General features: G+C 41.7%; 1 protein-coding gene across 1 annotated transcript in view; it reads right to left on the bottom strand.

Annotated features, from left to right (window-relative positions):
• Nucleotides 1–1,585: 1,585 nt before the first annotated feature.
• The window catches only part of ECPAS (Ecm29 proteasome adaptor and scaffold), a 57,598-nt gene continuing 34,470 nt past the window's right edge, over nt 1,586–24,713 (bottom strand). The window contains exons 26-49 of the mRNA XM_058824375.1: nt 23,812–23,866; nt 22,998–23,112; nt 22,025–22,090; nt 21,664–21,781; nt 19,759–19,926; nt 18,831–18,910; nt 17,970–18,075; nt 17,303–17,350; nt 16,219–16,340; nt 14,990–15,140; nt 14,149–14,214; nt 12,386–12,475; nt 11,823–11,889; nt 11,096–11,187; nt 10,941–11,007; nt 10,515–10,706; nt 9,327–9,535; nt 8,806–8,849; nt 8,091–8,283; nt 7,400–7,544; nt 6,688–6,793; nt 6,455–6,543; nt 5,201–5,272; nt 1,586–4,393 (exon numbers count right to left, since the gene is read on the bottom strand). Of these exons, the coding sequence (XP_058680358.1) occupies nt 4,254–4,393; nt 5,201–5,272; nt 6,455–6,543; nt 6,688–6,793; nt 7,400–7,544; nt 8,091–8,283; nt 8,806–8,849; nt 9,327–9,535; nt 10,515–10,706; nt 10,941–11,007; nt 11,096–11,187; nt 11,823–11,889; nt 12,386–12,475; nt 14,149–14,214; nt 14,990–15,140; nt 16,219–16,340; nt 17,303–17,350; nt 17,970–18,075; nt 18,831–18,910; nt 19,759–19,926; nt 21,664–21,781; nt 22,025–22,090; nt 22,998–23,112; nt 23,812–23,866 (2,601 nt within the window). The 3' untranslated portion in view covers nt 1,586–4,253. The remainder of the gene's footprint in view (nt 4,394–5,200; nt 5,273–6,454; nt 6,544–6,687; nt 6,794–7,399; nt 7,545–8,090; nt 8,284–8,805; nt 8,850–9,326; nt 9,536–10,514; nt 10,707–10,940; nt 11,008–11,095; nt 11,188–11,822; nt 11,890–12,385; nt 12,476–14,148; nt 14,215–14,989; nt 15,141–16,218; nt 16,341–17,302; nt 17,351–17,969; nt 18,076–18,830; nt 18,911–19,758; nt 19,927–21,663; nt 21,782–22,024; nt 22,091–22,997; nt 23,113–23,811; nt 23,867–24,713) is intronic.

Below are 24,713 nucleotides of genomic sequence, written 5' to 3'. Positions count from 1 at the left end.
GGGCGGGATGAAAGCTGTCCACGCGATCAGAACTGCTTGTTCGTCGCTACAAAGTTGGTTCCCCTTTTTAAAGGAGAACCCGTCCCTCGGCAGGCATCCACTTCAGGAGACAGTCTGCTGTGTTGGGAAAACCATGCCCACTCAGTCCCCGGCCTCTCGGGGCCGATGCCCGCTGTCCGAGCGGGACCAGTCCTCTCAGGAGGACACGGGGCACAGTCAGCGTTACCGCACTCAGGAGGGCAAACGGCGGCCGAGTCATGAGGGGTCTCCAGATCCCTCTGTGCTCAGCCTCCGCTGCGATCTCGGCCGGACCCTCCAGGGTCCCGTCCTTTAGCCGAGGCTTGTGATCACCAGATGACGCTGCTGAGTCGGGAACGGACGGAATGACTCCGTGCTCGGAAGGCGAAAAAGAGAGTTCCTTTATTACGAGGTAGCGACCTTTTATAACCAGGATTGCTCAGGTGAAATCCCATTGGTCTCAAAGTAAAAATCTTTCACACTATTGCTGAACTATGAATAGCACACTCTGAAGGTACATAGCTATAAACAACATGGACAGAAAGAGAGATCATAATTCTTTTCATTCTTCCTCTACGTTTCCCAGGCCTGAAGCCTGGGAGAATTCTCTTCCACTGAACTGAGAATCTCCATGCTTGCCTGTTGTCAAATTCCACAGAAAAGTGTAATTGGTATGTAATTGGTTTCTAAGGAGCAAAGCAATCCTCAACAACTCCCAAGGTCTTTTTAAAATTTTTAACCTGTTGTTACTAAATATATACTATGCCATATAACACAGCCAGGTTGTGTATGTGCTTTCCTTCCTCAGAGCTTTTCACTGAACAGTGCCTTCACAGAATTGAACTGTTTCCCAGTTTTTAACTTACTTGAATGTATCCTGCTACTTTCACTGGCCAGAAAGGACGTGTCTGTGAGGCTTCAGTCCAAACCAGCTTTATCACAGCACTGCAGCCTAGGTCTCTGCTCACCACAGCCCAGGACCCCTGCACGCTCTGTGTACGGTGGGTGCATGGTCTGACAGCATTTCCCTCGCCAGATCATGCTTCAGCCACTTGGTGGCCAGCGCAGGTGAGGTCTGTGTTCTCATGCTGTCCTCTGCTTACCTCATTCGTGCCCCTGCCTTCTTTTTCTTCCTTTCTGAATACTGTTTAGAAAAGTGCATATAACTGAGGTTACACTGGGTGGGGGGAAAGGTGTGCATGCCTGGAGTAATTTGGAAATACTGAAGTTCTTGAATATTACTTTAGTAAGTTTTCAATCTCACGGCCTCATCTACCATGTATATGTAATACATACAAGACTCTATATATAATAAATGCAAAGAATGTATCTGTAATACAGACACATGCCCTAACCCTGCCTGGTTTAAGGAGACCAAGCTATGGGTTCAAAAACACACACTTCCTTCACAGGGCTGCAGAGCCACCATGTGTCTCCATGAGGGGAGGGCAGCAGGCCAGCATGGAGCACAACAGCAGCACACACTGAATCTAGAGCACAGGAACAGAATAAAATACTCACTGCAGGAGAAAAAAAAACACTACCAGTTACTCCAAGGAACAGGTCATGCAGCTTTTATTTAGTTTTTAGCTTTTTGGTAAGCAGGAGGGTTTTCTTTCAGTCAGACCATTCACATATTTGGACAGTACAGATTGCAATAAATTTGATGGAGATCTTGCAACATTAGAAAACTTTTCTCAATATACATCCATTTAAGCAACAGCTTGTAAGTCAGAGCAGGAGTGCTAGAGTCAAGTCTGCACACTGCACTCCAGGTATACAAAGCATTGCAGCAGCACAAGAAATGCCCGTGCTGGGCAAAGTACAGTGTGTTTTACATAGTGCAATCACTTTTAGAGGAGAAACTCTAGGAAGGCCACATCTATTTATTATTTTTTTTTTAATTCTGTCAAGTTTACAAATGTAAGGGGGGTAGAAATCAAACCTCTGACTTAATTAACTTCTGTACAGGTAGGTTTTGTGTATAGGCACATGCTTTAGAGAGGAGCTCTGAATCTGCTCTGTAATCACGAGAAAGACATATTGCTTTGTGATTCAGAAAGTGTCATACCATCTCTAACCTTCCTAACACTCTTGGCCAGAGTTGTTAATCCAGCTGTTTTATAGAGTTCCTAGAATACGCTCTTCCCTCTAGTGTAAATCCCCAATAGAGAAATTCAGGTTTCTATTGATAATGATTACAGTTATTCTACGTACAGTCATTTGACCATACTAGGCATTGCCTCTGAATACTCCAGTCCACAGTGAAAGCTCGAATTACCAGAGACATGGAGGCTCTTGCTTTTCTGTTACTGTCACTCACCAATATGAAAAAACCCAAGTCAGACAATGAACTGCTACAGCAAAGCATCACTGGTAATATTCACCTACTACAAAAAAAAAAAAAAAAAGAAGAGCACTCATGACACTACATGTCACAGTAAGCAAGTTTTTAAAGATACTGCAAAATGATTTGCCCAGTAAAATTTTAAAATGTACACTGTGCTCAATAGTTCAAACTACACGTAAACAAAGAGCAGCTCCCTGCAACAAGGTGTAAATCAAAACATTGTAGCACCAGCTCCCAGCACCAAGGAGTTGCCCACTGACCAGTTCTAATGTACAATGCAATAGTGCTCGCTGAGGTTTCTGCTACACAAGAGCAACTGTGGGACAGCTCTGCCCATTTCTTCCTGACATTCTCTTACCAGGTGTGCACAAATTGCATTCTTCCCTACGGAGAGCAAGTCAGACAACAAGATAGTTACAGTACCAGAAAACACTGATTGGGGAATGGCACCTGAGGGGAAAATAGGTACTGCATACCTGAACCTGAATAAATGGGCATGGAGGAAACATGATGTAATCTGAGCAATCATCTCCTTAAGAGAGCAGATCTGAAAGGAGCTGCAGACTGCAAATAAAGAAAACAAGCCTTCTGGTGCTGAAAACCATGAACATGATATTGCCCACACTAATGATTTTATTTCACCATCAGCAAAGCATTTATCCCCAAAAAGTTGTACACATACTGGTCAGATTATGGAGCAGTGCTATCTTCACACTATTAAAGTTTGTTGTTATAGTGGTCAGATTTGTCTTTTGTCAGAGGAGGAGGAAAAAAAGGAGACAGGCAGCAGGGCCACATCACCATATAGCAATTTTACTCCCATGTTAATGCAGATATAATCTTCATAAGTGCAAATTGCTAGAAACCAGCATGACTTGGGCTCTGATAAATGACAGATGATTCCATTTCTTACAAATATTGACAAGTCTAAATTGTTACAGGTTTCCAAAGCAAGAACAGGTTTACGAACAGGAAGGGAATAAAACATTACCACTACTATTAAAAAAATGTGTCATTTCAAACTTCAAACACTCTTCAAAAACATATCTAAAAAAGATTGTTTTCCTTTTTTTTTTATTTCCTGGAGCTAAGGAGTGTCCATGCAAAACAATTTTGAGAAGAGCAGTGTTCCACCTGGGTACCAACTAGGCTTAACTTTGTCCCACACAGCTCAGTAAAGTGCTCTCTTGTGCGTCCTTTTAGGGAAAAAGTTCTCATTTAAAGTTTGGGAGGCCAAGGTTGCCAGCTGGGGAAGGCATAGTCTCGGTCAATCCATGCTGAGGTCAGAGAAGGAGGAAGGAGTGAAGTTAACAGTACTCTGCCTTTCATAATGCACAGACAACAGGCTGCAAGGGAGGAGCAAGCAGAAGCAGAGGTGGGTGTCAGATGAAACCCTGCCCCTGGGAAACCACAGGAGTCGAACACAGGCCTCATCAAGGGAAGCATTTTGTTCCCTACAGATAACAAACACCAGCACTACTGGGGTAGACACCAGTTAACAGATCTCTACATACAAAAAATGTGAAAACGAAATAAGGTTTTACCTTCTGTGCTAGTGGATTTTCAACAGCTTTTCTGAAGGACAAAGGGGGTCTGAGAAACATTCTTCTGCCTATTTAAAAAAAAAATCTTGCCCTTGTGTTTTTTATGCTGCACACTTACAAACATTATAGGGCAGATGAGAGGTATTTGCTGATAAAACAACTAATGATCAGCTTAAGAGTAAAAATAATATTAATGGGGAAAAGAATTTAAGGCATTTTTTATTTTGGCCAGGAATGATGCATCCTACAGAGTAATCTTCATTTCCCCACTTGAGTTTTCAGACCACTGCACTTTTTTGTTTTTGTTTTACATGGCACTTTGAAATTTATGTTTTACAAACTTAGTCAAGATTTTCAAGTGTTCTCTTCAACACAAATGCCCTCTCTTGTAGCTCAGGTCTGCTATCTGATGCCATCGTAGACAACGAACGCACGAGGTGCTCTCTGCTTTCCCGTGTCAGGCTTTCCCACTGTTGAGCTTCTGTGCAGATAAAGACAGACAGACATTGGACATGAACACCAGAAAACAAAACAAAAAATTCCGAAAGGACATTGCTTTCCCAGACAGGCTAAAAGAGTGACTGCTTCAGCCTTTCACTCACAGTTCATACTGCACTTCCAGGAGAACTCGTCACCTGGCTGCTCAGGTGCTTGTGCTGCCTCCTAACAGGGAGTTGCACCTCTCTAGACCAGGTGTCATTGTCTAAGCCTGCAATGTCGGACCACAAGGGCCTGAAGAGCCACATGTTTCCCATGTTGCAAATGGCTCATGAAAGAGGCTTGTAAGGTTTTTGCCAGAATAAAGGAAACATGAAATGCATACCAGAAACCTAAAGGAAAACTTTGCTACATAAGAACTGCATATGAACCTGAGACCTAAGAAGACCTCACCCTATGAAGACAATTCTGCAAGTCTTGAATACGAAATAATAATGAGAAATGAAACTTGACACTGAAAATGTAAAAATCACTCTTCTGTACTAAGAGGAGCTCCCCCCTCTATGGAGTTTGAACATAACACATGCAGATCTGACAAGACAATTCTGTGAGCTCCATGTGGGACTCTCCTTGACAAACATTTTCCTCACCAAAGGAAATACTATCCAATGGTACTTTAGAACTTGATATTAACTTCAAGGTCTCTCCTACTTCCAAGTCCCAGCTTCCCCAGAATCACCCAGTACTGCAAGCAGAAGGTAAAGTAATCTCTCCAGAGTTCCAGGCCATACAGCCAGGTGCCATCTTTACCAAGCAGTGGCTCTTCCAGGTGGCAAGTAAAAAGTCTCACCTTGTAGTCTGGTGAGCAACAGTTGTATCACAGACAAAGCTTCTGCTCTTATGGATGTGTAGCTTTTGTTTTCTAAAAGATTTAAAGAAAACAGACAAGAAAACCCAAAACCACATTGAGAACCAAATGCATTAATCTTACAAAAAGCAGTCACCTCTGTGATCTCCAGACCACTTTTGCTAACACAGTTCACTGAGCTCTTGTTTGTGCTGTCAGTCTGCAGTTCCCACTTGAACACTAGGCACATTTGAATGGCAGAAAGTCAGCAACTGTAGGCTGACAACTAAACTAAACCTTGTGCATTGCCTCTGCCAGTACCACAGAGAAATTTGTATTCCTTACATATTTCAGTGGGGAACAAAATGCTGCCATAGCTGCAGGGCGATGGCAGACAACTTCTGTGTGTAACAGAATGTTCTAGTGAGTTGTACTGGTTGGAGACCATACAAATGTTAACAAGCAGGATTAAGTAAGGGTACATAAACCCCATGCCAGCCATCAAACACAAGCTTGTCACAAGAAGTTACTTGGTCTCTGAGCTAAAATCTTACTAAGATGAGGACCCTAGTCCTCATTCCGTGAGGACTGATACCTAAAAGAAACTTTCTCCAAAGGGGTGTCTGAATTGGTAGCTAGCACTAAAGTAAGTGCTGTCTTTTAGGCACATCTGAAACAAGACTACATGCAGGTACAAGATATGGGGCACTGTTAGAGTCACAGGACAAGTGGGAACACTACCAAAGTAACAGAGAGGCCCATTACTATCAGCATGACACAAGCAGCACTTATATATGGGTGCCCAGCTCCTGTAGAGCACAAACTGCCTCTGAACCTTGGAGCTTCATGCACTGGCTATCTGAGAAAATTTGGGGTATCTTTTGGATACTATAATCTTGGATACATAATGCATATATATCCAAGAAGTCTGAATGGTGGAGGAGAAAAACTTGTGTTTCATTAAATCAGGATTGCTTGCTTGTGTTGTGAGAGGTTGCACGGTCTGCTGTCTGCCTCTCCCTGCCCTTGCAGAGCTCTCTTGCACCAGAGGAACACACTTCTCTCCGAACTGCACCCTGCATGCTGCTGTCTTGAACACTGCAACTTCACAGTAATCCCTATAGTGCAAGGAATGGCTAAATGTTATCTCTGACAACCTCTGCTTATTCTGCATTTCTTCTACCACACAAATCCCCAGAGGAAAACGGTATTACAAGCAATTCATCACCCATCACAAATCAGGAGAAGTCCATTTACCTAAAGAATGGGTGATAGAGGAACAGGTTTCCAACAGTATTTCTGTCAAAGCCACAGGGTCAGAGTGCTCCTCATCAAACAGCATTAGCCTGTCAAATACAAAAACAGTCAGGCATCCTGCATCACTGCGACAGAAGTTTGCTCAACTTCTCCATTCATTCAGTGTCATCAAATTCATAGAACAATTTCAAGCAAGAAAGAGAAGACAAGTGGACTGCAGAGAAAAGAATTACCCTTGAAAGTAGGCATTCATGGCTTGTAGCACTCCAAGCTGCACTTTCCATGTGCTGAGTTTCAGACGGTCACACATTAATTTGCAAAACTCTTGGCGATAGCAACCTACAGGAGAACAAGCACATACATCACCGTATTACCACATGGAAAGGCAGAAGGAAACGCTCATCTGTCTCCAAAGTGCTCCTCAACAAGTGACACCAAGCATTTAATCACTGCATATGACCAAGTCAACATCCTGTAACAAGTGACCCTGAAAATCTTCACCACATCAACTCACTCATTACAAATGCTGGCAGACGAAACAGCTGCATTACATACTCTGGCATGCTAATAAAAGCAACCTTTTCCCAACCCTCTCCAGGTACTCCCAATTCTTGTACTAGCTTTGTTGCAAATGTAAATGTGAACAGCAGAATTAGGCTTCTTTTCATTAGAAAAGCCACCTCACTCATCCTGCTTATCTATAAACTCAGAACATTTTCGTGAAGTGAATTTAAGACAACAGTAAAGATTTTTCCCAAGGATGGGTTATTTTGCATGAAAGCAGTTGGGGCAGCTATCTCAATGAAGATCCTCACAATCTGCCTGCAGCAAGATCCTTTATCTTCTCCTGCACTTTTCTCATTCTCATGTGATCTCCAGGTCCTTCCCTTCTGCTTTTCATTTTAAGAAAAAATTGTTTGTTCTGCATGTCATCAGCTGACTTACGCTGTGTCTCCAGGCTCCTCGGCCAGGCTTTGCCCAGGGTCTCAAAGGCACAGATCAGGGACTCCATCTGAACCTCTTTCTCCCTCATGTCCTCATCCTCTTCATCATGCTTTGGAAAAGCTGCTCCCATGCTCTCCAGAGAGTTCTGCAGAGGCCACGGGGGAAGGTGTGACTGACAGAAGGACGAGGGTGGGCTAGGCACACCCTGCAGTGCAGCTCTGTTCCCTGCAGCCGCACACACCAGCCCTTGCGCCCAGCTCTGGCGCTGCCAGGGCACAACGGGCTCTGTGGCCTGGCACCCAGCACAGTGCCTGTGCTACACCAGTCCCACCCCCAGAGCTGCAAGGCTCTGCTGATACTAAACACAAGCACTCTACACAGCTTCCCAGGAGCCTTTTGCTGCCTGTAGAGCAGTCAGGAATTAACTTTTCAAGTGGTAACAGGATAGTGGGGCAGGACTCTGTCTAAAGAACAGTTGGGCTAATTCAGAATTTGGGCAGCACAGGTAGAACCACCCCAGGGCTCACCATTGTCTGGTATTCAGCCCCACCAAAGATCTGGCTGCGTGGGGAATCTCTCATATCATCAGCCCTTTGGGCAGAAGTCTGGCATGCAGCCAGCATCACTGGGACTATCACCACTTGGGTGTTCTGCTTTGAAAGAGAGAAAACTCAAGAAGCTGAACTGTCACCTTCTTTATCATGGGGAAGATGATATCAGCAAGTTCCTGGAACCGGTCTTCCTTTGTTGCCTGCAGCACCTCAGCTGCACAGCGCAGTGCCACCATCTTATACTTGAGATTTTCTTTATGACATTCTTTCAGGAGAGCCTGGACAACATCTGTGATGGTGGGCTGACCTGGCACTGACTTCTGCAGCTCTGCACTGAAATGCAAGGCACATGGACACCATCATGCTAATCTCTTCCCAAAATCCACTGTTCCCAGAGAGGAATTAATTCCTGTGTCCAGGCACTCAGTTGCCTACCAGTAATTGTAACAGGGGTCTTTCTCACTGTTTGTCTGCTCCCCCTTTTTTATTCTGTTCTTTTCTCATACGCTTCCAAGGCACTTACACCCTCACTACTCTTTTACTTCTTCCTCTTTTTCCCATTTAAGGTCTCAATCTTCCCCCTTAGTCTCTGCTTTCCTCTTAGCAATTGTGGCCTCTCAACATCCTCCTCTTCCTCTCTAAATCAACCATTTACTTCTGTAGGTATCTCTGAAGCATCACTTGCTTCTCATATAAGAGGAGCTCCTCACTTGCTCTCTGCTGATAAGAGATCAGGATGGTGATGACAAACCTTCTATAATATCTCCTTAGTACTCTATATGCAATAACACTATACAACAACCTCCCTTTTGAGATCTCAGATCCTGAGGGTACCACCTCCTTCAAGCCACTTACCTGCACGCAGAAACAACACTGGCAATGGCCTTTAACAGCTCCTCCTGCAATGACAGAAGAGACATCACTGAGAAGTGCCACAGAGCCAAAATGCACAGTCCTGCTGCACAGGGCAAAACTTTGTGCTCTTCTGCAAGGGGCACTGGGGACACATGCCTGTGACACCAGTTCGGAGAAGCAATGTCTATCTATCTCTTGCCACTCCTCCTGCAGAGGACTTAGCCTTCAATCTGCACAGAACTGGCAGCAAAAAGGGGCTGTGCACATGTTAGTATCCCTCCAGGCTAGATATGGTGCAGTGGAATTTGTCTAAGTGGGAACCCAACTCCAAAGCATTCTGAATTTCACCTACCTATCTTCCCAGTCATTTCTGTAGCTGCTAAATGCAGGACAAAAGGCAGACTACCTGCATCAGCATTCTTATTGTGCTGCTCTGCAGCAGAGAACATTGCATTTCCTGACTTAAGGGCTGCACGCTGCTGGGCTCACAGCCAACCATGAGGTGACAATTCCCTCTTTACCTTTCCAGTCCAGGTTCTCCCTGGCAGGCCTTGCAGCAGTGCAGAGAGCACCATTCCCAGATGTGGCGGTACAAGGGAGCTGGTCTGTTTAGCAATTGATGCCATGGCAGCTGCTCCCTGAGCTTTCATCTTCCAGGACTGGGACTGCAGAGCCTTCTGGGTGATGGATATTAACTCCTGCAAATACAGTCTGATCCCACCTTGAGTACCTGCATATCAGATGGAGGAAAACTATAATTTTGCTACAAAACAAACATACCTTTGATCTTACTAAAAAAAAAATAATCCCAAAAACAACAAAAACCACCACAAGTGAACAAGACCAGTGCTACCCTGGAAAACAAAACCAACCAGTTATAGATCTCATGGGTTTTTTGCTATGAGATAAATCAGAAAGGTCTACTGCAGGCAAAAGCGTGTAGAATTCCTCCTAGCCTGGTTGAAGGTGGGTTCTTTTCTAGGTGTTCCAAACATACAGTCTTTTTTGAGTATTTAGACACAGAGCTTATGTCAGTCCTTCCATATAGCAGACACTAGACATTGTGTTAGCCTGTTTCTAAGGAATATAATGTCTTTTTTTTTTTGTCTTCCAAGAACAGATCACTAGAAAACCTTTTCCAGCTCCTTTCTCAGACTCCTGAGAAATCATCTGAGGACTGAGGAACCAAATCTGAAATCTGAAAGAGTCAGCAAGACAATACTATAATGTATCCAGATCTTCATCTATAAAAAGAACTGCACTTCTATAGCATAAATTTATTCATTGAATCTAAAACCAGAGGTATTGTCACAGAGATCTGCTAAAGAGAGAAAGGGCAAAGCCCCTGAAACTTTGAAATGAGTAGCAGCCCTATATATAGAGGGCATATAAGGCTGGTATAAAAATTTCCGAAGATGTCTAGTTATCTGCACGATCAGGATCATATTACAGTGGCATTCAGTGTATCACAATTTTAAAATACTTCTACTGTGTCTGTCCACCCTTGTGATCTATGCCCCTGTAATTATTTTAAATAGCCAGAGAAGGCAGACTTCATACAAGAAATCTAGAGCAAGGAAGAAAATAGAAACAAGCTTCCCAAATCTCTTACCATGAAAACTCTGTATTTTCAAAATGGAATTCCAGAAAGTATGCTATTTCTTGTCCCATGCTTTCCTGAAAGCTTTACTATTCTTAATACAACGTACCAGGTACATTTTCCTGCCAAACTTCAGTCCACAGAGTAGAATTCTCTTTCTCTCCTTTATCTTCTTCAGGAACTTCATGCATCCCAAGAAAAGCCAATGGCAGCACTTGCTTGGCATGGTTCTTCAGTACATCTGGGCTGTAGCGTCCCATAGCATGCACAGTTAAAGCACAGCCTGCTCTGTAAACTGGCTCTGAAAGAGCAAAACAAGCACCTTATGACTGGGAAGCAGGATTGTCCTTTTAACTGCTTGGTTTGCCTCTTGGAAAGCAGAGTAATGCACAGTATCGTGTAACATTGTATAGGAATTATTCAGCCAGTGAAACCAAGCATCAGGACATAGAAATGTTTCTTTACTAGCTTTTGATGTCACCAGGAAGTTTTTCTGCACTGTATTCTGTAAGTGAATACCTCAAAAGCAACACACCTTCCTTCTCCATGTACCAGCTGCTGAGTTTGTGCAGCAGCTTCTCAGTGCTACTGTCTCGGGAAGTCTGTAAGAAGGAAGAGACTCAAATTATTCAAACGCTTCAAAGAAGACCACCTATAAAGAAGCAAAATAAAACTTAAAGCCCAACTTACCCTGACTAGATGCCCCATAGCAAAGGCAAAAGACTTCTGTACCACACTGTTGCGATCAGTCAGGCCACTAAGTAAAGCACTCATAAGTTTGCCTGTTGGAAGAGACTTTACTTTATCAGAAACATTATGTTTGGTCACTCTGGCAAGAATTGCAATAACCTGCATTTCACTAGATTGCCTGAATTTATGCATTTTTCCTCACTGCATGTATGTGGGGTTATTAACTCTCTAAGTCCTTATGTTTAAACTACTGCTAGTGTTTTGCACACCTTGACTGATAATGTTTCTATATGCAAGCACTCCATGCTTTCAGCTTCATTTCTGTTTTGCAACAGAAAGGTGAGGTTCTTTCTACTATCACAAGACACCCAGTGAAGCAAAGTTGCTGTTCATGGTCCACCCATAGCTCAAGTTGAAAGAACAATGCATAGTGGCAGTGCTGCACTAACATAGGCATTGCTAGACTGCTCCAAGAAAAAACAGAAATATTTTTGCCTATTCCTACTCAGTGCTAGTGAATTCCCTCAACTCCTTCCTCTACCTCTTCCAGCTTGGTGAGGTACTGAACCTACTCCAAGCATGCCAATTTCAAACAAAAAAGGTAACTTCAAACAGCTCTCTGATAAAAATAAACTTGTAATGATCATTCTTGTGCTAAACTCAAGGGAAGAAATACCAGAGCAACAAAAAGTCCCTTTAAATCCTGACACTAAGAGGCAAACCTTACCTGAATAAGGTGTTAAGTCTTGAGGGCACTGTGTGGTTAATGACACAATTACACTGGCACAGCCCCCCTGGAAGATTGTAAGGGAAAACAAAGGTAAGATAAAACAGTATTTGCCACTGGTTATTACTGTTAATACTTGCTGTGGTGCTACCTGCACTTCTAAGACAAGATCTACATCCAGTGACCTCTTGTTCTCATAATCCAAATCAGTAAAAGTAGAAGCAGTAAAAGTTTGCAAAACATGAATGACAAGAATTTAAATAGGAAGTGAAAAAGGACCCACAGTCAAGATGGATGATCCTAGAAGATTTGCAGCAATTGAAGACAACCTTCTGCACTCATGTGTCACAGAGCACAGCAGCCGTGTAGCCTAGTGGAGGCTAGGGCAGCACACGTTCAGTAGAGTGATGTAGTGGAGTGGGGCTCAGATGTCAAATGACTCCAGTATCTATCAACCCAAGCTGTTGCTTTAAAAGACATGGTCAAAGGAACTATATTTACATTGACACTGCTCTATACTCCCTTCTTCATTTCCAAAAGAACTATTAAAACCACAGACATACCTTTGTGCCAAGGCCAACTCCACTTTTGATCAGTTCACACAGCCGAGGGACCAACTCACCGAGGACAGACACATCCAAATACTGCAAGCTCTAGAGAAAGGCAAGAGACAGGGAGAGAGAGAAAAAAAGTAAAAAAAAAAAAAAAAGGTAATGATGGTAACTTAAGTTGGTGTATTTCTAGCAGAGGCTGCCTCAGCACTGCTGGCTGGTCCTGATCTGAATCACAAGAGCTTGCTGCATGATGAGAAAAAGCCCACATGAAGTGGATTCCACCATATACAGATTCTCCTGTCTCACTTCTCTGTTGAGCTGACCTTGCTAAAACTATCATTTGCTGCAACTGATGTTCTCTGGCGCTCCAACTCTTCAGGAAGCCTGAAACTAACACACATGTGAGAACGAGATGCAAAGGCATCTGTATCTTAGGACAAAACCCAACATTTTCCCAGCTCCCTGTAACCAGGAGCAATATATCCAAACTAGGGTCAAATATATCCAAAACTGGGCCTCATGTTACCAGCACTTAATGTAACACACTGTTTTCCAATGGAGAGATCCATTTTCTAGCAAATTCAAGGATCAAGGACGTACTAAATGAAGGTAACTTCATGAGCTTCCAAAGTCAGATCAACTGTTACTTCCCCCTCCATCACTGGTATGGTGAAGGAAATTATCCATATAATCTCCCAGCCAGCCCCAGAATATAGAGGAGGTTGCTCATAAGCCAGGATATCTTTACAATACTCCAAGGAAGCCATTACTACCTCTACCCTACCATACAAAAGCCCACTCAAAGATCAGGGCACACAGCTGCTGCCCCAGGGCTGGCAGAGTAGGGCATGGCCTGGAGGAGGGACAGCAGCAGCTGCTGCAGGGTTGTACACTTACATGGGGCCTTTCATTCTTGACTGCTTTGCACTCTATTTATAGAGACCACTTCACCTGACACGAAAACTCAACTCCACATGTTGTTATGTACAGGAGGGCTTGCTGTTGCTGTTTTTCCAGAAGTCAAGGAAACAATAAATTGTTCTGGTGGCTACAACTCCCCTAAAACTTGCTCAACCCTCAAATTCTCTACCTGCCCACATGCCCCAGGCATGCAATGCCTGAGTAGAAAAGAGGTGCCTTATTTTGGGAAGGTTCCTACAGAGAACAAGGAGTTCTGTCAGAACAGATCCTACAGCACAGCATCTAGCCATCAGCAACTCCTCCTCCAGCAGCAGGAAACTCTGGTGCCAAACACCACTTGCTGACAGAGCCTCCAGTGATTTCAGCATTTTCTCTAACCACCTCCACCATGAAAGTATGGGCAAGGCCCACATAGGTATATCTAAGGCACCACAAGGCAATGGTTGAACAGCATTTATGCCTTACCAACAGTGACTATCATCAACTGAAGGCCCAGGTGAGAAGTTGGTTTTGGAGTTGTGGGCCAGAAATGAAAAGACATGCTAGCTAACATAACCCAGAATCAGCTCAGGCCCTATCCAAAGAAAAGCACTTGAAGGATGCCCTTTTCATCAAAGCAGGCAGGTCTTTAGATAAAGAAGCAATCCATCTAACTCCAAGTGGAGCTAAATTATTCACAACTGATCTGAGGGGAAAGCATTGGTGCCATGATGAGAAGTCTGTACATGAAAAAGGAAGTGGACACACAGCCACATGGAGATATGATAAGAGATATTCTGTAAAGCTTCCATTTAATTCCTTTTCTTCTAAAACATACCTCACACTGGAACCCTTCTGAAATCAATACTTACCATGTTAATGGTTTCCATCATGGGAGATGACTTGACAGCACTAAGTCTGGCACTATCCATTGCAGTCTAAAAACAAACGGGAAAAAACCCCAAACAAATCCAAGTGTAAACACAACATGAAAACAGTAGAAAGGACAACAACATCAGCTGTAACTCACTACCTTACACTAAAACCTATTTCAGCTGAATCGAGAAAGCAATTATGCCTACAGACTATGACTGTTTCGCTTTCAGAGACAGACAGATGTTCTAGAGGGAGGGAGAGAGAGAGGAAGAGAAAACAAAGGTGGGAGAAGAGATAAAATCTCACACTGAACTGTTCACATTGTTCACTCCTTTTTCATTTGCAAAGGAATAATCTAATTGAATCACAATGAAATTAGCTAAATTTGTTTCTAATCAATGGGTTTCAATCACTTTCTCAAGAAGATTGTCATTGCTTAATATGGTTCTTTGACAACAATTAAAGAACAGAGTGCTGACAACATCCACCTCCAGCCCACAGTGCTACAGCACATCTTCCAATTGAAGTTATATGAAGTCCTGAAGGTAATCTCTTGGAAAAAACAGCAGTGACATTTAAAAAACGGATTACTAAAATTGCTCTTTACTTTTGCAAACATACAGCAGTCTAAGGAATAAAAATAATCCCAATCCTTCAAAAAAAACTCCGCATTTGTCCAGCCATATTCCATGACCAAACTTTTTAGTAACTTAGCTATTTCTCTTTGCTTTTTGAACACCTGTCTACCAAATCTGCTATTTTTCTGTTCAATTAATGAAGATTAAATCTTTGTCATCTTTACTCTGTTGACACTTCCCCTGTTATAGCTGCACTTACTTTCTCTTGATCTGTTGCAGAAAAACTCAAATAATTGAGGACTTGAGGCTCCAGCACACTCAAGGATTCCAACAGAGCTGGGATAAGTTTTGGTGCATGAGGTTTCAGCATAGACCCAGCACTTTTACTGATCTTCACAAGAGTGTTAATGCTGGAAAAGGATTAAAGGGTAGGTCAACACAGATACACACAAAATGATCTGAAAAGCCTCTCTTGTCTACTGTAATCCAGATATACTACTATAAATCTTCCTTCAAACAAAAATTTTTGTAATTTTTGCTTAAAAAAATTATTCCCTAGCCCTGAGCTTCCAAGGGACGTTATGTATATTTTGGCCAGAATTGTTTACTTTGACCCTGGAATCACAAAGGGAATGGGCAAAGAGGCACTACTGCAGAGAGATAAGGAAGAAATAACACACCCCTATGTTTTAAACAAGCACTGGGCAAAGTCACCCTGAGACATTCATTGTCTCTGCCCAAGAAAAGACAAGTTACAATAATCTATTCAAACCTTACTAGTCAGTTTTAGACTGATCACATCTCTCATGCTGCATTTTGACAAAGGGGTTTTATATATTCAAAATTAATTTTAAAAGTTCAGGAAATATCCTTTTGTTAGAAGCCTTCTGGCTTTCCTAATAATTATTTTTGTTAAGACCAGCTATCTACTCTTCAACTCTGAATTTTCCAGTTTTTCTGAGCCTCAGTCAAAGGAAAGAATAAACAAGTTTATAAATTGACAAGCATATAAAGTCACTACCCATCAAAGAACATTGAGCTGTTACAAGACATAAAATGTATTTGAACAGTGTGATCAAATGCAGCCACATGTGGGATATGAAATGTCAATATTCATAAGAACTTGTGAAATCAGACATGGCTGTTTGAAGAACCATGGGACTTTTTGTTTGCAACCGGAACAAATATGCCAGTCCCAAAGGACAGCCTAAGCATGGCACACTGCTTCTGGATCAGCCTGCCATTTGTACAGCAGTTCCTGCTGGGAACTGAATCCGGACATTTGCAGAGAGGCCACATACTCCCAAAAGACAGGCAGAGTTCTAGGGCTGCTGTTTAAACTCTGTGAAAAAAGAACTCAGCAGGAAAGCTCTTTTGGGGAGCAACGTGTGACTTCAAACACAAAGAACATTCTGCACCTCAGGTGAATAAACTTGGTGTCTTTGGTCAAGACCCGACCCCCAGGAACTTTCATAGGGCAGAACTAACCTGAGAGATCGAACTTCAGCAACTGTGCTTACAATTCCTTTGTCTAGGAGGCAAGGGAGCAACACAGCTATTGTCTTCTGACCTGCTGCTCCTTTAGAGGGGTCACACATTTTCACACAGACCTGGGGACAGGTGAGAATTAGTGCTGTAAACATGTACAAACCTCCCCCACAGATTATATTAAAGCACCATCTCCTTCAGACAGAAAAAGCCAACAGCAACTAAACAAACTGGTCATGGCCAAGCCCAGGCTCTGTTACACCTTCATCTTCTCTTCACAAGGTAGTTAAGCCAACTAAGTTAAGTCAACTACAATCTACTTCCAGAAAAGGCAAATTCAGACCCTAGCAGGCCTTGACCTGAATCTGGAAGAACAGATTAATCAAACAGCCTCTCAGTTGAAGGACAGCCTATCTCAGCCACAGGGACTCAATCATTCCACACAGCTGAGCAACAAGTCACAGAAGAGAACAGATTCTGCAATCACAACCTTTCACAACAACATTCTGGAACCAGATCCTCACTTGCAGCATTAAAATGTCATGCACTATGAAGACTGTGATTTCAAACACAGCACTTTAGATACCCTGCCACCCATGACTTTTTCAGAGGATCACCAAACAAAATATCAAGAGTGTACTACACCCAAAAAACCTTGTCAGTAATAGCATCACAGAGAAGTCCATACACAGTTACTCTTTTTCATACCAGTGACGTACCACCAGGCTTGGTCAACTAGATCAGTCAGTCTTGGTAAACTGTTGAAGTTACAGTAAGTTTACTTAAATCCCACCCCCAAGTAATGAAAAAACAACATCAGAGGAAAAATCCACAGTTTATCATATCCTTCCTTTGCTTGTATAGACCTTAACATTGCATTACTCTCAAGCAGCAGGACTTCACTAGCACCAATAAAAGTACAGGGGAGTGGTGATGGTTATTATGATTGCTCTCTAGGGCAGTCTTTCACAACTGGATCTTATATTAGAAATCCTCTGAATAAATATAGTCTATGGTCACCCCTGACATCAAAACCATACATGCCTTGTCTACATGTACATATGACAAAATTGTAGAGTTTTACCTTGCTTAAAGTTTTTAGGGCTAATTCTGCCGCCTTTCGCACAGTCTCCTAAAAAAAGAAGTCACCAATTACTTCTGTTATTTTTATTCTTCTAAAATTAGAAGAATAATTAGAATTCTCATTATTAAAATATTTAATATTAATCAATAAGCATTAACACTAGAACAGACAAGGCTATATTCTTGGCCAGTACTTAATAGAAAGTAGCAATATCTTTAGAAGAAGGTATTAGAACATTGTTAAAAGATGGCTTTGCTCCATTTCAGTATCTGGTACAATCAATACATTGGCAGAGCTGAAACCCAGAAGGACCCAAAGATTCTGACGTCACATATCCAAGTTCAGCACACCATATATCACCATGTATCAGTTCAGCACACTAGAAGTCCAAAATAAAAGTTAAGCAACTAATCAGGAATTCTTTTTTATATCAAGGAAAAATCTCAAATCATCTACAATAATCCCACTCAACACTTCAAACATAAAGAGAATTTTCAATGTGGCAAGGAAATTTTACTTTCAAGGAGCATGAATTTCTAGTCTGCTTAATACTCAAACCCCCACTGGCTTCAAGCTCACTTGTCAGAGAAATTTGTCTTTAAACACCTCAGAGCTTGATCACTGTACTGTTTGTTGAAGATTCCTATTCAGTCCTCAGTTCCATTACCTTAATGTCATCTTGCACTCTGAAAAGGACTTCCCAAATCTCTGGAAGCTTGTCTATGACATCATCCAAAGGTCTTCCTCTTAGTAAGTCATTGAGTGCCAGACAACTGCAAACAGGGAATTTTATTTCTTTCACAGTGTTCTTACTTGATATAGGTGTATATATTCAGATATCCTTATAAATATGAATAAATAGTTTAGAAAAATGAGAACTGTTTCACACTCCTTACTTTCCCCATACACTAAATCTACTCTGTCACAAGAATGTCTCCTTTGGCAGAGAAAAAAAAATGCTCAGTCATTCAGGAAAAACTTGAAACATATGACAGGAAGTAAAAAAGGCTGCCATGATGAAAACTGCTACCGCAAACAATCCAGTGACAAAATTGTTTTAGTCTTCTCTTCTTTAAGCATACAATAAGAAGAAATCAAACTGATATGAAGTATGGAACTGAAATTAAAATGGAGGTTTTCAACACAGCATAGCTACAAACCATTAAAAACAAAAAGTAGTATGGCATCCTGCTGCCAAGTACATAACTGTCAGATTGACAAGGTTTCTAAGAGAATACATTATTCCAGATGTAAGGATAGGCAAGAACTAGTAACCAGAAAACTCAGTTCTTCAGAAGATGTTGTTTAGTGTAAAGCAACATGAAATAAAAAATTTCAGGCAAATAGCTTCAAGATTGTATCATACTTCCTAGGGCAGGCTTGGAAGTATGAGTACAAGGCTGGGCTGTATCCTGATGAAAGGATATGTCCTCTTTTCCTCCTCAACCTCTTCAGGTTAACAAGTTTACAAAGAACAAGAGAAAAGAACTGAGTTCAAAGACAAATCTAATACTTTTCCTAGCAATACCTGGATTCTCTGATCCTCCAAAGACTGCTGGTTAAGTTACTGATCAAATCCTCAAGAATTTCCTTCATGTACTTATCAACCTATAATTAATAAAAGGAAAAATCATGAGACAAGTACAGCTATGCATCCTTCTCCAGTACTCTGTAAAAAAGAGCCCTCTTGCACAAGACAACCTGCTTTCAGACACATCAGATGAACTAATGCTTGCCAGTGCTGTGCAAACTTTCTCCGACTGCGCTTTAGACACACCTTTCTCTGCACTGCTTGAGTGCTTAACATTGTGAAAGATTCAACAAGAAAAGTCCCCTTATGGCCTTTATCAGCTGAACTGTTAAAATGCAACACCACACATATATTTCCTCAAGAAGCAGTTGTGCTTTAATGAGGGATTAGAGTGAACGACTTTACATTAAGATCAGCTTTCCTAGAGGAAAAAAATGCAGAACCAGAGCAAAGGTATCTTATGAAAATCACTTATTCCTGAAATACACCTGGGAGAAGTGCTCCTCAAACAGATGGAATAGCTTCCAACCATGAGCTTCCTCCCACTTAAAAACTGAGGAACTATATTTAGACGCTCTTCCTTTAGGAAGGCAGCTTAGGCTATAAGTATTCCTGAAAAACTTATCATAAGCAGTATCAAAGCAATATCAAAGTGGAAAGACCCCATTTAAAGTAAATCATAAATTTTAATGCTGGCTGCACAAACAAGGTCAGCAAAATCCATTCACGTACGAGAGAGAGTGCAAAACCTTTGTGCAAGCTCCAAGCTCATCCATGGATTTAAACACCTCCTTTCCAGCGCAGTACCTCACCCCTTTCTGCACTGCCCCTCCTTTCACAAAATGCATCTGTCTGTCCCATGAGGATCTCCAAGACACTGCTGGCTGGCAGCAAAGCCCCTTGCCAGACTGTACTGGTCACTCACCATGGACTTGTCAGTGACCAAGGCATTCCAAATGCTGGTCATTGCCTGCCGAATGCCCAGGTTGGGGTCAAACTGGTAACGGTAGAGCCGGGGAAGAAGCTGGGGCAAAAATGGAGCCAGTTGCTCTCCAGCCTTGTCAGCTATCACATTGAAACCAAAAGCTGCTCCCTGAAATAACAACAAAATAGTATCTGTTGAAACATTGTTCACTCACCCAGTTATTTGCTCATGGGCACAACACAGTCAGAGGCAAAACCGACTGACATAGTTCAGATTTAGACCAGATCAAAAGGTCTAGAATGGTACTAGAATTAGCCCAACCTCACTGTTACAGTAACACAGTAATCCCACACTCAGCAGACAACATACTACTTCAAAACTTTCCTCCAACCTTAAATTCAAGATACTGATTGATCTCATTTGCAGAAATAGTAGTAGTGAATTAAAACTATACAGATTTAAATATGTTCTTCAAAATTAGATTCTTTGTTGGCTAAACCGGTGAGAGTGGGCAACTGCTTCCTTACAGCTCAGCTGACTTTAAAAAGTTAGAGTAACTCAGGAACTGAAAAACTAAAACCAAAATAACTTCACCTTATTTCTAAAACCTGAATTTTCTGGGGATTATAATTTTGCATCTGTCCATATTTACTTTAAACTTCAGTATTTTTCTATGACCTTTTCTTTCTCCAACACTGTCCATTCCACTGTCACTTCTAATACAGTGGAACTGATGCTTGCCTGTGAGGTCCCACGAGATTTGGCAGGATAGCCCAAGAAGAAATTACTCAATGAAGGCAGTGCAGTGACTGCCTCTAATGACCGCCTGCTTTCTGACTTGCAGTGTGAAAAGCTGCCACTCAAAACCTCACACTAGGAACTTCAAAGGACAGGATGTGTTATTTGGGTTAATCTAGAAAACAGCAATAAAGACACATTTTCAGTTAGGACCACTGCCATGAAAAGCACGAAGCTGCAGAAAGTGTAAGGAAATGCAAGGCCTCCAAGGCCCTGAACAGCATGCTCTGCTTAGCTCTTGAGGGGGGTTTAGAGTACAGATTTCCAGATGTCCCCTTCAAATTAAAAGGTTTTGCAAATTTTTCATGTGCCAAACCTCAACCCACACCTTCTGAGTGGATTTTTTGGACTCATCTGGGCTGGAGAAATTCCACAAGGGTCAGGAACCTAACTATGCTCCCGTGCTTTTGAAGTCACGGTGCTGAGAGAGGTCTTGAGACGTGATGAATTGTCAAACTCTGGATGAGAGTTAAAGCTAGGACTTGTTTTTTGCACTAAGTGGTGTTGTCAGGGACTCAACACAAGTTCTTCCATGCTTCTGTGAAGCCAGTGAAGAGTCCCCACATAAAAGCTCTGAATAGTACACCTAAATCTTCAAGCTCACGGTGCTCCTTTTTTCACCTGGAAGTGGATCCAACAGTATTTTGGCTTTGCTAAAGCTCCCAGCTGTTTTAAAATATCAAAACTTGAGTTAAAAAGGGATATTTTTGACAACAGTGCTTTTTAGCAACTTACTGATTACTTTTTACTCTGCCTCCTTAAATAACAAAGATCACTTTCCCTGGCATCCAAAATTTCATCCAGTTTTCAAAACATTATCACTGTTCAAAACATTAAGGATTGTCCTTCTAAGCACACTCAAAAAAAATAAAAGGATGTCAGATAATTCAGAGGGGAATGTAGGATTTTATGAATACTCTGATACCAAAGTTTTAAGAATTTCAAGCAATCCCAAATTTTTTCTCAGCCTGCTAAATTTGCCTTGGACTATACCAAAGCATCAATACATGCAGTTTTTCATAAAACATATAACCAGGAATAGAGAAATGGATTGTTGTTTCCAGAGTTCAGAGTGGGAATGGAAGTTGTATGAAATCAGGGCATTACCTTCCGAGAATTCCACATGGCGTGATGGTTGGCCAGATTCATGAATTTGTACACCAGGTCTGGCTGATTGAGGTCACTTGCCAGTGAACAAAGCTCCTTATAGGTAGAAAGGCCTTGACTTTGAAAAGCAGAAGGGAAATCAGTGTTAGTATTTGTATTTAGACAAATGCTACAACACTAAAGCTATATTCAATTCACATTGTAAAGCAGGAGAGAAAAGTGAGTAACGCGGCTGTATTACACAGAAATAGTTACAGTAACTTAGAGAACAAGAAGGAACAAAATGTCAGGAAGCAGAATTTTTAGCGAATTCTGTTTCAGCACTGACTGTGTCTCTGTCAGAGACTATCAGTAAACTTACCCATCTGGGGTTTTACTCAGACCTCCCTGAAATACCACAGTTTCTCCAGTCATCTCATGTTTGGCTCTGATAGAAAAGAAGTCCAGTATCAGCATTACCAAACTCTACAGTTGAATACACTGCACACTACAGAACAGGGAATTTTGCTTTATTAACTCAGCAGCTTCACATTTTTTCAGTTCCAATCCCACAAACAGCATACAGGTGGGCAAAGCTACACACACTGCAAGGAATGTCATCACGTGTAATATTAAGGAGACATTACAGCAAGTTGAGAGTTTTGCTGTGCAAAGGTAGAAAGTCAAAACACTGAATGGTGACTTTTTCGTTCTGTCCAGACATGAGCTGTATAATGGACAGCAAATCTGTACTTACAAATGAAATAATATCATTTCCATCCATCTTATTTCTTCCTGCCTACCACCAATGAATCCCTACACTCAAAGCCTAGGTTTCTATGATTCAGTGGCCAAACCTACATCAGGTTAGACAGGAGAACTCTATTAAAGAGCATCTCCAATACTGACCAACATGATCTCTAGCCATAAGTCTTGTAAGACCAGCATTTTTTATACTAAAGCTGACAAGAGACCATTAACAGCACTTCTTCGCAAAAGGTGCATTTCAGCACAAGCAAGTCACCACTTCCACATCACAATGTGCAGTTGCTGCAAGTGGTCATAGCTCTCTGCAATTACACAATGCAGCAAGTAGCAAATCTAAGTAAATCCCAGCCCATTTGAACCAGGGCTGACATATTATTTTGAAGCTTTGCTGAGTGGAACAAAACCAAAACAACTTCAGTCACAAAATACTCTAAGCCGATTTAAGAAATGTTCAGTTTAACTCTCTGTGAATGGATATTGGCTTACCCTTAACTCCAAAACATTTCTTTCCACACAAAAAAGAGGCACATTTTTGTTCCCACTAGACACATAAGAGTACTCTCTCACTGTGTTCTGAATTCATGTACCTTTTCCCAGTCATAAGGGTATCAACGAGCGTAGTGACTAGCTCTTGCTGATCCTGTTCACTTCCTAGTTCATATATCAGCCCAAGGCCTTTTGAAGCAACATCTTGACTAAGCTCTGCAAGAGATTTTACCAAGCAAAATTCAAGATTAACAGTACACAAATTCCAAAAGTAAGGTTCAATCAAAATCACGACATAGCAAACACAGTTGTGTTGCACACGAACTTTGCATTCTGAAGCTGCAAATTGTTCTGAAGGTATAAACCCCTTCAAATTAGGTGACACCTTCACATAACTATTGTTACTGCGAGTTTTGAAACAGCAGAGTTCCAAGAGGCACAGGTATTCTGACATGCTAGCGGCACCTGAAATCAACTGTGGTAATATAATACTCTCTTCAGCTTCAGTGAGCTTTGCATAGGCTGCTGGATGCCACTCTTTTCACTAGCTGCCATGGGTAGAGCTGTAAACCAGAATGTGCTAGATTGAAGAGGTGTCAGTATTTCTGTTCATGCAGAACTCTGTGATATACATCCTGCTGCCCAAAACAGAGCTGAAGTAACACCACTTCTACTACAGTCTGAAGGGGCAAATGCAGTGTGCTTTTTAGCCAAACGCACAAAAAAGTTGTGCTTCTGATCTCTGCACATGGTGCCTAGAACAGAAATCATTCCTATCAACATAAGAAATGGGAAGTTTCTACAGTCATCTTTTAATGCTGACAGAGTGTAGTTGACTATATGCCTGTTGATAGATTCCCTCCAGTCTGCTGAATGCCAATGAAAAGACAACTTTTAAGATACAACAGTACTTACCATCACTATCTGACAGAATAGAAACAAATGCACTTTGAATATCCTTGAGATGGGACTGTAAGATGAGAAAAGAGGACATTATTTTGAATCCTTCCTTTGGTCTCCAGGCAAGTTTCTAAAAGAGGCTACTGTATCAAAGGAGTTGCCCATTTGAGCTACGCTTATGACAGGAATTGTCCTTGCTTCATACAAGGCAGCAATGCATCATAAATCTGGATTGCAGCCAGATGGGGCTTTCCCCATCCCCAAACTGGTGAGCTTTGCCACACCCCAACAAGGTGCACAGTTTACATAAGTACAATAGGGGGCAATGTTTTATATATAAAAATTTACATTTGCAAAGCAGCTTGCCTCAAAGCTCTTTATCAATACCTGTAGAGTACAAAATGGTCATTTGATCCCATCGCAGTCCATAGTAACTCTATGCAGATAGAGGTCATTTTGGTTGGGAATGTTTTATGTAGTCCTTGTATAGGACTTTTCACATTTTCTCATTATGGACAAGCACTTCAAAGTTCATAAAGTGTACCAAAGATACACAGCACACAAAGCACATTGTAACTGCTCTTGGGTACCAAAGATAAATACCATGAAACACTTAAGTTCTGCTCTCCTTCTGCTTCCCCTCCTAGACCTCTCAAATATTATTCAAATATAAATCCTAAACACTATACAGACACCAAACTCTTCTTCCCAAGGGAGGATGTAGTGGTACATCATCTTACAACAGCTATTTACATTGAGATTACTCTGACTTGGATGCAAGTCAGATGTTTACAAAGGTGACAAGCACCCTTGTTCATCTGCAAGATCGATTGTTCCTCCAGAAACAAAAGATAGGCCATGTCTCAAAAACCTCTCAGTAAGGACTGTAGCAGCACGTGGAGAAAAGAGACAACAGA

The sequence above is a fragment of the Ammospiza caudacuta genome, chromosome Z, assembly GCF_027887145.1.
Source record: "Ammospiza caudacuta isolate bAmmCau1 chromosome Z, bAmmCau1.pri, whole genome shotgun sequence".
Lineage (NCBI taxonomy): Eukaryota > Metazoa > Chordata > Aves > Passeriformes > Passerellidae > Ammospiza > Ammospiza caudacuta.
Note: the sequence above shows the minus strand (reverse complement) of the source record. Positions and strands in the feature narration are given on the sequence as shown.